The 11634-nt window shown below is 33.5% G+C and overlaps 1 protein-coding gene across 2 annotated transcripts; it reads right to left on the bottom strand.

Moving 5' to 3' along the window:
- Positions 1 to 862: 862 nt before the first annotated feature.
- LOC131653646 (plant intracellular Ras-group-related LRR protein 6) lies at positions 863 to 10502 on the bottom strand. 2 transcript variants are annotated; one of them, XM_058923899.1, is made up of 22 exons: positions 10368 to 10502; positions 10147 to 10258; positions 9989 to 10055; positions 9589 to 9725; positions 9393 to 9479; positions 9225 to 9300; positions 8416 to 8490; positions 8235 to 8304; positions 8052 to 8129; positions 7807 to 7867; positions 7602 to 7680; positions 7297 to 7387; positions 6579 to 6639; positions 6441 to 6502; positions 6273 to 6343; positions 4777 to 4914; positions 3639 to 3743; positions 2954 to 3078; positions 2739 to 2835; positions 1814 to 1888; positions 1505 to 1560; positions 863 to 1188 (listed from the first exon to the last, which is right to left on the bottom strand). In XM_058923899.1, the coding sequence occupies exons 2-22, from the start codon at positions 10209 to 10211 to the stop codon at positions 1113 to 1115; spliced, it is 1752 nt and encodes a 583-aa protein (XP_058779882.1). In that variant the 5' UTR covers positions 10212 to 10258; positions 10368 to 10502; the 3' UTR covers positions 863 to 1112. The 2 variants fall into 2 exon arrangements, with proteins under 2 accessions (XP_058779882.1, XP_058779881.1); XM_058923898.1 differs by lacking the exon at positions 10368 to 10502 and having other exon boundaries at positions 10147 to 10331.
- Between the last annotated feature and the right edge of the window lie 1132 nt (positions 10503 to 11634).

Below are 11634 nucleotides of genomic sequence, written 5' to 3'. Positions count from 1 at the left end.
TGGCACGATTGATTTACAGAGCTAGAGAATCTATCCTTTGTCCCATAGATCCAAGAAAGAAGTTGCCTTTATGTTTCGACTCAATGAAATGCTTTTAAAAGGCTTTGACCTACCTATTCAAATAATCAAGTTCAATCTCAACTTCAAGTTTGAAAACATTTTAATCAAACAAAAATTATTCAAACATTATTCCTGAATTATTCAATAAGTTAAATCTAAATAACTTATAAATAATTCAAGTCATTCCCAAACCTAATTTAAGTCATCAAAGCAAATTTGAAAAACTAGAATGACACCTATTATAATCATGTAAATCATATCACACTATCTAAAGCTAGATTACAATAACAACCGAGTTTTATCCCACTAAAGAGAAATGACTACATGAATTAACTTTCACCATAATATTTTATCTAAAATCATACTTATATTCAAAGCGTTAATTTCGAAATCTTTCTTAATAACTTCTCTTAGTTTTTTTAAGTCTTCTTCTTTCTCTAGTTGTTTTGACTTCTCTCCATCTAATCTAGTCTTTGTCTCAAAATTTACATGTCTTCTCTCTACATGTCTAAACCACTTAAGTCTATTTTTCACCATCTTCTCTACTAAAGGCGCTACCCCGACACTCTAATACTTTCATTTCTAATTCTATCCTATCGAGTCTTAGCACACATCCAATGCAACATCTTTTATCTCTACTACTTATTTTATTCTTCTAAATTTCGTCTCTAAATCTCCAATTTCTCATTTAAATCCTCCTTCAACTCTTCAAGTAGGACTATATCATCTGGAAAAAATATGCATCTCAATGCTTACTCTTGAATGTGGTCGGTGACTCTATCTAAAGTGAGACTCTCAAACAAAAATACAATGAGTTACCACTTTTAAAAAGTGTGGACTCAATCAATATATATAGATATGTTTGTATTACAATTACAACCTCCATACGGATAGCAAACACTCTCCCTTTGTATACATATACCCAATAATCAAGTCATGCATATATAGGCACCAATAAATACAAAAGCTTTAAATATAAATAATCAACTTAAACTACACAGCTTTAGTTCATGTCCGAGAATAATACTTTCACAAAATACATAAAAAGTAAACTACTGCTCTGGCAATTTGTCCTTCAAATATTGCAGAACAGCTTTAGTTCCTTTATTCAAGACAGGCCTCCGAATGCTGAAACAAATAAAGAAATATTGTGATGATTTTATTAACCAAGCTTTCCAGAAGATCTAGCTGATATATATGTTTTGTTTCTGTTTAATTAGAGAACATTGGAGATCCATCCACTTCAAGGAGTACAAAATTGACAATGCTTGAGTTCCAAGAAAGGCGCATAATCTTTTTGCTTAAGGAAATTTTAAGTTTTAATTTTCTAAAGAGCAAATATATTAGATATGCAACAGCCTTTTCGAACTTGAGAATCCAAACTATTGTCACAAAAAGTTTTGCATTATGAGAAAGCTCATAGAAACGCGGGGCAGGAAGTCACCTTCTAAGTGGGTTCCCATCAAGTCTCAATGCCTGAAGGCTTGGCTCCAGCAGACCCTGTTTAAAGTAAATGAGTTGAATCAGAGTAAAGTAAACAAGCCATGAAAAAAGTGCAATTAATACTACTTGAACTTTGCAAGTGAAAATTAAAAACAAAAAAATTATCAAAAAAGTGATCCTTAAAAAGGAACGGAGGGAGGGAGTATAAGCATAGTACCGCCTATTTCTATAAGTTTAAATTTGTATGAAACATAATAATTCTAGAAAGTAAAAAAAAAATAATTAAATGAGAGTAGTGTTTATTTCTGACCAGCTCAGGTGGAAGGGCAGAGATGTTGTTATCGGATAGGTCAAGCTCCACTAGAGAGGTCATATTTTTTAGCCCCTGAAATAAGTTGAAAGGTGACTAGGTGAGCAAAGCGTATAAAATCAAAAAGGATCAATAGAAAAATATACTATTTTAAAAATAGATCATTCATCTATAAGACAGGTTTTATGAGTTGAGATTGCCTACGTGTGCGAATAACTTAGCCCTCAGTGGTCAACTATACATGTAAGTCTTCTTTTTAATCACTGATGTTTTAACAATATATCTGGTCAACTATACATGTAGGTCTTCTTTTTAATCACTGATGTTTTAACAATATATCGTTAGGAATTCAACCTAGGTAAATATTGAGTGGTGACATCGTTCTTCAACCAGCATTCTATAGTAGACAGAAATCCGATTTTAAGAACATGCGACTGTAAAAATACATTATCTATCATAGAGAATTAGTATAAGACATGAACATCATTATGACTTGTGTGAAAAATTGGTAGACTCAAGTTATTGTCGAGCCAATATAAGCTTGGATAGATCTAAATTTTCAGAGGCATATATACAAAATGATGGACCTAAGGTAAACTTAATGTCAAATTAAAAAAAAAGCATATTATCACAACTTTTCATAGAATCTGAATACATTATCTATCATAGAGAATTAGTATAAGACATGAACATCATTATGACTTGTGTGAAAAATTGGTAGACTCAAGTTATTGTCGAGCCAATATAAGCTTGGATAGATCTAAATTTTCAGAGGCATATATACAAAATGATGGACCTAAGGTAAACTTAATGTCAAATTAAAAAAAAAGCATATTATCACAACTTTTCATAGAATCTGAATCAAAGAGGTATATACATGCACAAGCCTAATCCATGTTTTTTATCACAAAAATAAAAGTGTTACCTCTGGAACCGATTGAAGGGAATTCTGACCCAAGTCAAGGATCCGTAGTTGATGCAATCCCAATATATCTGATGGGACTTCAGTGAGACCCGTTTTTCTGTAGAGTTGTGGCATGAAAGTTAATTACAGGCTCCCAAGAAATAAAGTATATGATTTAAGCGTGCATGTGTGTGATGGAGTCTTATTGCATATCCTGCAGCTTTCAACTAACTAACCTCAGATAAAGCTCTTGCAGGTTTGGCAAACTAGAAAATGCAGGACTGTCTAGTAATGAACTTGTGTTACCACTTAGATCCAGGATCTGAAGCTTAGGCACCACTTCAAAACCATTTGAAGGTATCTAACATTAAAGTGAGATATAAGGTCACTGACCACATTTTTTATTTGAATTTATAATAGAGAATAAAGCATACCCATACATATTTAATATTTGAATTTATAGTAGAGAATAAAGATTCTTCATATACAGCAGAGTATGTCACATTTATAGGAAAGCTAATCTAATGAAGTTTTAAAAAGTACTAACCACTAATATTCTAGGTATTGATTACCTTTCAGTTTTTCTTATTTTTTCCTTTCTCTGGGGAGGGGATGAGAGTTGAGATACATTACCAATAGCAACAGAGTAGAGCATAAAAACTAGAAGGAGAATTAAACATGCACGGCCTATTTTGTTTGAACTATCTAAATATAGCTCTTTAAGCTATACAAAAAGCAATAGCCTTCATTGACAAAGAAGGAGAATTATTTATATAGATTTTACAATTCGAAAAAACATTATTAGTTTTTATTTGTAAAGTGTTATGCCCTGCAATGCAATGGTTCTTTATATATGCTGATACCATAATTCATTTTACAAGCAAAAGAACAAAGGGAAACTCCGAAATCATTAGTCATTACCTGTCTGAGGGGGTTGTAGTCTAGCTTCAAACAAGACAGACTCGAAAGTGATTGAAGAATTGAACCTGGCCAGTCTTTAATTTGATTCTTTGATAAAATCAATGTCTGAAAGTGTAAAGTATACAAATGAATTAGTAAAGGTTAAAGTTGGACAGAAAATCAGTTCTAAGTGCCCCTTTCCGGCCTCAAACCTTGATCAATCAATAAATTATACTAATTTAAAGATTGTAACACAACCAGATAAGTAAAATGCTCGAAGCGTGAAATTTAATTTAATGAAATAATCCCTCAGCTGAGATAAAAAGGTTTACCATATAGGACGTATTTTACTTTATTATACAATGAAAATCTGAAAATGATAAAAAAAAAAAAAAAAAAAAAAAAAAAAAAAAAAAACACATCTAACAAAGAACAATATGCAAACAAATAATACTACAATTCAAAGAAAAAGTTGAAACCATAAAGAGAAAATGGCTGAAAAAAATTTGCAATCAATTTACATGAATGCATATGGCTACAAAATCAAGCGGCTAATTGCGCTTGTGGTTATTTTTCAGCAATTCAATTCATAAGCATTTCTTCTCTAAAGGTATAAGCTCCTTTACAGATGGCACGTGAAGGATTATTGTCACCAGCAATGGGCGCCATTATTAATTAAACTTCAAAACTGCATTTCTAACCAATCTACAGGGTCTTCAAATTTTACAAAAGGTGTGGCTATATTTTAGCCATTCTTACTGCAGTGTTTAAATGTTCTAAGTCTCAAATGATTGAAATCACTTCTATCATTACTACTCGAATACTAAATCAAATCCTGTTAATGGGGAACTCGTATTAAGATGACAACGGTGCCGATCAGTATCAGAAGATAATCATACTAACTTGTAAATATTTTTTCATGAAATAAAACAAGAGAAGGTTTAACCTTCTCTATATTTTTGCTATTCTTACTGCAATGTTTAAATGTTCTAAGTCTCAAATGATTGAAATCACTTCTAACATTACTAGTCGAATAGTAAATCAAATCCTGTTAATGGGGAACTCGTATCAAGATGACAACAGTGCCGATCAGTATCAGAAGATAATCATACTAACTTGTAAATCTTTTTTCATAAATTAAAACAAGAGAAGGTTAAACCTGGAGAGAAACACAAGAAGAAAGTTCAACTGGCAATTCCTGGATTGAGTTTTTGGAAAGATCAAGTTTTATGACCTCCTCAGATTCCCATACTTCTGATGGAATGGCACTCAACCCCAGCCCTCCCATAGAAAATTCCTGAACACAATTATAAATAGAGCTGCAATTAGCAAAGAAGCGAATTTTAGGCTAAATCAATGAATAGGAAAGGCAGACACAATAAAGAACAGGATTATCTGCATCAATCAATTCAATCAATTGCAAACTCCAAGTTATCAAAGGTATATGGGTTCTCTAGTCAGTCTCTCATGTGATTGCATAATTATTCATTAATTCATGGCTTCTCTAGTAAGTCTATCATGTGATTGCATTATTATTCATAAATTCACCCGCTGTCATCACTATAATCAATTTAGATCTTAACACCATGACTGATAATAGGCAAAAAGAGACTCAATATTTGTATATTTATCCAAAAAGGACTTTTTATCAACTTGATTTTGTTCTCTAGTCAATAATGAACATTGAGGGCGGGCCATGGCACGCAACGGTAAGTTAGCTTGGCATGTGAAATCTTGGAAACAACCTCCTCGTTTGCAAGAGGTAAGGTTGCATAGGTCTTCCCTACTCAGGCCCCATTTGGTTGGAGCCTCGTGCACTGGCTGCCCTTAAGTCTCTGTTGCACACATGGTTTCTACGTTTCCTGCCTCTAGCCTCTCTTATTCAACACGGTATCTAGAGTTGGTCATAGATAACCTTAAAAATGGTGCCTACTCAGAGGACCAACTATCTTCCATAGACAAAAATTTGGAAACCGTGTTTATCATTCGGTTTTCACCTTCTATCTTCCATAGACAAAAATTTGGAAACCGTGTTTATCATTCGGTTTTCACCTTCTTCTATTGCGCCTTCACTTTTTCACACGTCCTTCAGTTTTCCGGCCTTCGGCATGGAGGGATGGCAATGGGTACCCGTGGGTGCGGATACTGGTCCCCCGCTACCCGCCCCATTTAAAGAAACGGGTAACTAAATATCCATTTATTCTACCCGTGGATACCCATTAAGCCATCTAATTCGTATCCGTGACGGATTTTACCCGCAGATATCCATGGGTATTGGTTTTTTTGCCATCCCTAGGAGTGCCTGATGGAAAATCTTTGATTATACTTGGATGGTTGGCTAGTCAACCACTTCTAAAGCTAACTGGTGTATTGGAAAAATCCCAAGTCCCACATTGGTTATGGATAGAGCCTTGGAAGAGTTTATGTAGAGTGACACCCTCACCTTACAAGTTGGTTTTGTAGGAATGAGTTAGGCCAAACTCTAATTCTAATTTTTGAATTTGTTCTTAAATAGTTTTCTATTTTAATGTAATAAAATTCCCTTTTCCATGCATTACTGGTGGTATATCAAATACTAAAACATTGAAACATACTTTAAATAGTTATTGAAGCAATCTATGGAATGTATATTTTCTTCTTCAAAAGATGCAATACCTTTGAAGTGATAGATAATCGGGTAGCCATTGCAATTATGTCTTTTTTTGACGTGGTTGTAGCTTCAGAATCTGCAGAAGAAAATATTATATGTAGATTAAGTACAAGGGATCAAGCTTCAGTTGATTGTATGATCCTAATCCACCCAACACTTTATAATACCTTTACCTTCAGAAAGTCTACTTCGGAGAAATCTTAGTAATGCTGGAGTAGGTCCGGTGACTAATGAGCTGATGAGAAAAGACATAAGTCAAAAACACAAAAATACTAATATCGACTGCATAAAGGACCAAACACTTTTTGTACCTTCGAAGAGTCCGCAATGGGTTTCCACTAAGTAGAAGTTTCCTCAAGCTAGTCATCTTGCCTAAACAAGATACAATACTAAGATATTTATCTCTTCATTTGTGTCAAATAATCTCCATATTACTTTTAAACTGTTTCATTTCGACACATAATAACATCCTACCATATGGAATTTAAGATACACTAATCACTATGGCTCCCTAACTAAAGGTTAAGGTAATATAATTGGTGAGGATGCATATTTCCAGGTAATGGTATCCATTTACTAGATGAAATAGCTAGAAATCTTAACCGACAAGTCTATCACATATTTACACCTAAAGAAACCATAATATTGGTGAGGATGCAGAATGAACAATTCCCTTGACAACTGCGTAAATCCCAAGTAACAAGTTCCTCTTGAGGTGAACATCATTGTTTATACTTTGAACAATAATTCAGGCCAAGACATATGCTGTTCTTATTAGTGCTTATTAAGACTCTTTTGATTTGACAAGGAATGCTGAACTGCTTGAACATTAATATTTTTACTGAACAGTATTTTCATAATTTTGTGAGCGGTAATCAAATCAATATAACGAGGGGATGACCACTAACTGCATTCCTCTATATTTTCTGGCAAACTCGTATACTGTTTTCACTTTTCATTATGCAACTGTTATGTTTCCAAAATAATGCAAATTAGACCTATCATAATACAAAAACTTGCTGAACTTACCCAATTCAGGAGGTAACCCACTCAGTGAATTATTTGAAAGATTCAAGACTAAAAGACTCAATTTACATGCCTCCACGGGATACTCTTTCAGCTGTGAATATACAAAATAAATAAACAATACAACAAATTATTTACTGTTAAGGAATAAACTATTTACTATTAAAGAAGAAAAGAACAAAAGCATCAGAAGCCAAAATGACAACATATCTAAAATTGCCTGTAATTTAACAAAATTCTATGCATAACAGTTCCTTTCCTTTATAAAGGACGTAATTAGAAGCTAAATAATACTCAGTCTTAGACACCTGGTTAGAATGCAGATCTAATGTCCCGAGCCGAGAAAGTTCCCCTATTTCCACTGGTACTGTAGAAAGACTGTTATTCCTAAATCGAGTTTAAAAAGTACAATATTCATTAGAACTGTGTGGAAGTCATAAGTAAAAGAAAACCAAATGAATAATATGCTTCTAACAATATGAAGACTTGCATCAAAATAGGTTAGAATTCGACCCCAAATAAAACTCTGCAAGTGAATGACAACCAATGATTGATGAAGGGATTGATGAAATTCCTGCAGACACACAAGTACAAATTCCACATCAAGATGAAAAAGGAAGAAACAAAAATGTCTGACCCTATATTTGAAGAACTCACTGTTGCCACCGGGGTTTAGCACAAGTGGTTGGTGCACAGTGTGTGTGAGTGTCGTAAGCCCCGGAGTACCAAGTTCGATTCATATTGATAAAAAAACTCACTGTTCTGATGGAGATCAAGACGGATTAAACGTGAAAGGCCTCCAATGCCGGATGGTATGCCATTCAGCATATTTTTTGCTGTAATAGTACAATGAAAACAAGTTTAACAAAACAAAAGACCTACATATAAGAATGAAAGAGCTAACTGATTTCTTTAAAAATTTAGGGAACAAAGGCCCTAACCTGCATTTAATTCAGTAAGCATTGTCCATGATGAAATGATATTTTCGGATATCACTGTAAGCTTGTTTCCCTGGCAAAGACAATACAATGAGAACACTGCTTAATAAAACCAAAATTTCTTTACGATTCGTTAAGATGTTTGTCATCAATTAACATACAAAATTTTGCTACAAGTTACTACCTCCATATCTAGCTTAGACATTTTGGAACAATTTGCTAAATCTTCTGGCAAGCTTGCAATAAGATTGTTTGATCCCTGCAATAAGAGTATAAAAAAAACTCATTTATTTGTATGTGGCCTATGGATTCAGACAAACAAATAGAAGAATTTTTTTAACAGATTTCATCAGTTAAATAGCAAAGGCACGTGGAACCTACAAGGAAATCCCACGGCCCCGATTTAAAGTAAATACAATTTTCATTAATAGATTTAGATATACTGTATAACCTAAGAAAGGAAGGGCCGAGTTGTTAACTAACAAGGAAGGCTGTTTAACAATGGGGTTTCAGGATGTAATAAATGTTTGGTGGTGATTATCAAGGTCATCCAACAGAGTAAAGAAATTTAAAAGTCAAGGGGTGATTGAAAACTATAGCTGAAATGAAAAAAGACTTTTCACAGTCTGTACAGCATCAGCTTATGTTCATATACGTGATGTTAAAGAAACAGGTCCCATGCTTGCTTTTCTTTTTAGGAAATCCAAAAAAATTTAGGGAGTAAACAGGAATTGAAAAAATCCTTTTGCAACAATAAATAATTTTCCCAATAAATTTTGGTAGACAGACTAGTGTTATTACCACAAGAGAAACTCCTTCCTTAATCAAACACCAAAAAAAAAAAATCACTCTTCTTTCTCTGAATAACAGTTTCTATACTGACATTATAAGTATCTGATTGTTACCAACCAGAATATGATGTATCATAAGCCAGACACACAATTAACATCAACACCCAACAGTTTATGCAAGACAAGACCATCACGACATTACCTTTAAGTCCGACAAATCCAAACATCTTCCCAGTGAGCTAGGAAACTCTATGAGCTGATTATTTGAACAATCAAATCTAAAAGAGCACATACAAATAGAGTGTAAACACATGACAACTTTCACATATCTCCAATCTATGGAAGAAAATGAACTTAGAATAAAGCATACTTCACAAGCGACGCAGCTGATCCAATCTCCTCTGGTATACTAACCAACGAATTGTACGAAACATCCAACATCTTCAACTGAGGTAGTCTATAAAAGTTAAAAACAACAACCAAAATCCATCACGGACTCCAAAACATAAAAATATACGACAAAACTAACAAAATCAAAGTTCACCAGTTTTAGAATAAAAACTCACTCTCCTATGGCGGCAGGCAGCTGAGAAAGACTATTGTGGCTAAGATTCAACACGATAAGAAAACCTAAATTTCTGATATCTTCCTTTAACAACTCAATACTATTGTGAGCTAAAATGAGTTTCTGAAGCTCCACAGCCTATAAAACAACAAAACACAAACAGAATTTCACATTTTGAATCCACTTCGATTAACTTATTTGAACTTATCAGCATTAATAGATATTTATGAAACTATCATAGAGAATTTATTAAAACAGCTTATCACATTCTTCATAAGTTCTTACTATGTGCCGCAAAATAAGCTATTTATCCAAACAAGACTTTTAGAATTCCAAAATTTCAAAGTTTCGCTCAAAATTCCAATCGAATTAAACAAGAAAAAATTAAACAGGTACGATACCTCCCACCACTTATCATCAGTTCCACCGACGCCTTCAAGATTCCGATAAACCTCATCGGGTACTTCACTGCAAGTGGAAGAAGCAACATAACAATGCGTGAATGAGTGAAGAGAATGCATATAGAAATGAAAGGAGCGAGAGTGAAGAACTGTGTTACCTGAGGGAGCGGTTGGAGAGGTTGAGAGAACCGGAAGCTCTGGCAGCTTTGAGAAGCCGATCCATCGGAGTGGCGACCGATCGGGATCAGATCGGAGATTGAAAGATGAGGACTGAGAAATATTGCCGATTCGGGATCAAATTTCAAATTATGTGATGTGAATGTGATGCATGAACTAATTGAAAAAATTTAAAATCATTAATTAATGCTAAATTACTTACCGAAAAGATCCGTAAGTTAAAAAAAAAAAAAACCTTAGGCACACTAACTCTAAATTTCCATAAAGTTGAGACAAATTGAACACATTAGAGGGTGCATTGAAAAAAATACAAGAAAACAAAAATGCGCCACAGGCCGAATCTGTTTTTGTAACCCCTCCTAACAAATTAACAATTGGCATTGTTTAAAATTTAACAAAGCCAGAGTAGAATAAAATTTAATGAAATAAAATAAAGTGAAGCAGAGCAAAATAGATCCATTGAATATTTTTGTTAATTTAACGGAATGGAACATAACTATTTTTGAAATAAAGAAATAAACAATAAAATATCTCCTTATCACACACTATCCATGCATATATATATTAAGTCCGAAGTATTAATAAATAATAATAATAATAATAATAATAATAATAATAATAATAATAACATCTTGTCCGTGTTATTTTGGACGAATCTCAAAAATAATACTTTAAAAAAAAATAGATTTCGTCCTTGTCATTTAAATATCTGCTCGTCAGCAGAATATGTGACGTGGCGCTATTGTGTTAATTTTTTTTAATTTTTAATTTATTTTATTATTATGTGGAAATGTCCGGTAGCTTTATTATATTTATTTTAAACTATTTATATTTTCACATGTTATTTTATTTTCTTTTTCATTTATTTAAATCTTAAAATTTATTAAATTATTGAGAATACATTAATTTTGATAAAAAAACTAACAAATTTATTTAAAATAACTTGGAATCAAACCAAGTTAAGAAGGATGAGGGACGCCTCCTTTTCCACCTGGTTAATGATTCTTTTTATACTTTTGGTGCCGACGGAATTTAAATATGGGTTGAGGACCGAACCATGTTAGAGAGAGATGGGCTATCCGCTCTCTAGATCTTTTTCCCCCTTTCAAAACCTAACAAATTTTGATAAAAAACTAACAAATTTATTTAAAATAACTTGGAATCAAACCAAGTTAAGAAGGATGAGGGACGCCTCCTTTTCCACCTGGTTAATGATTCTTTTTATACTTTTGGTGCCGACGGAATTTAAATATGGGTTGAGGACCGAACCATGTTAGAGAGAGATGGGCTATCCGCTCTCTAGATCTTTTTCCCCCTTTCAAAACCTAATTTCGCGCCGCTAGTTTACACCATGAATTTCCATGACCTTTTCCCTGAAGCTTCTCCCATCCCTGACCATGTTCATACTCCTGCTCCATCCGACACTAGCGTAAACACCAATCAGCTACGACACAAAAAAACTTTTGCTG

This window comes from Vicia villosa, linkage group LG2 (genome assembly GCF_029867415.1).
Source record: "Vicia villosa cultivar HV-30 ecotype Madison, WI linkage group LG2, Vvil1.0, whole genome shotgun sequence".
NCBI lineage: Eukaryota > Viridiplantae > Streptophyta > Magnoliopsida > Fabales > Fabaceae > Vicia > Vicia villosa.
Note: the sequence above shows the minus strand (reverse complement) of the source record. Positions and strands in the feature narration are given on the sequence as shown.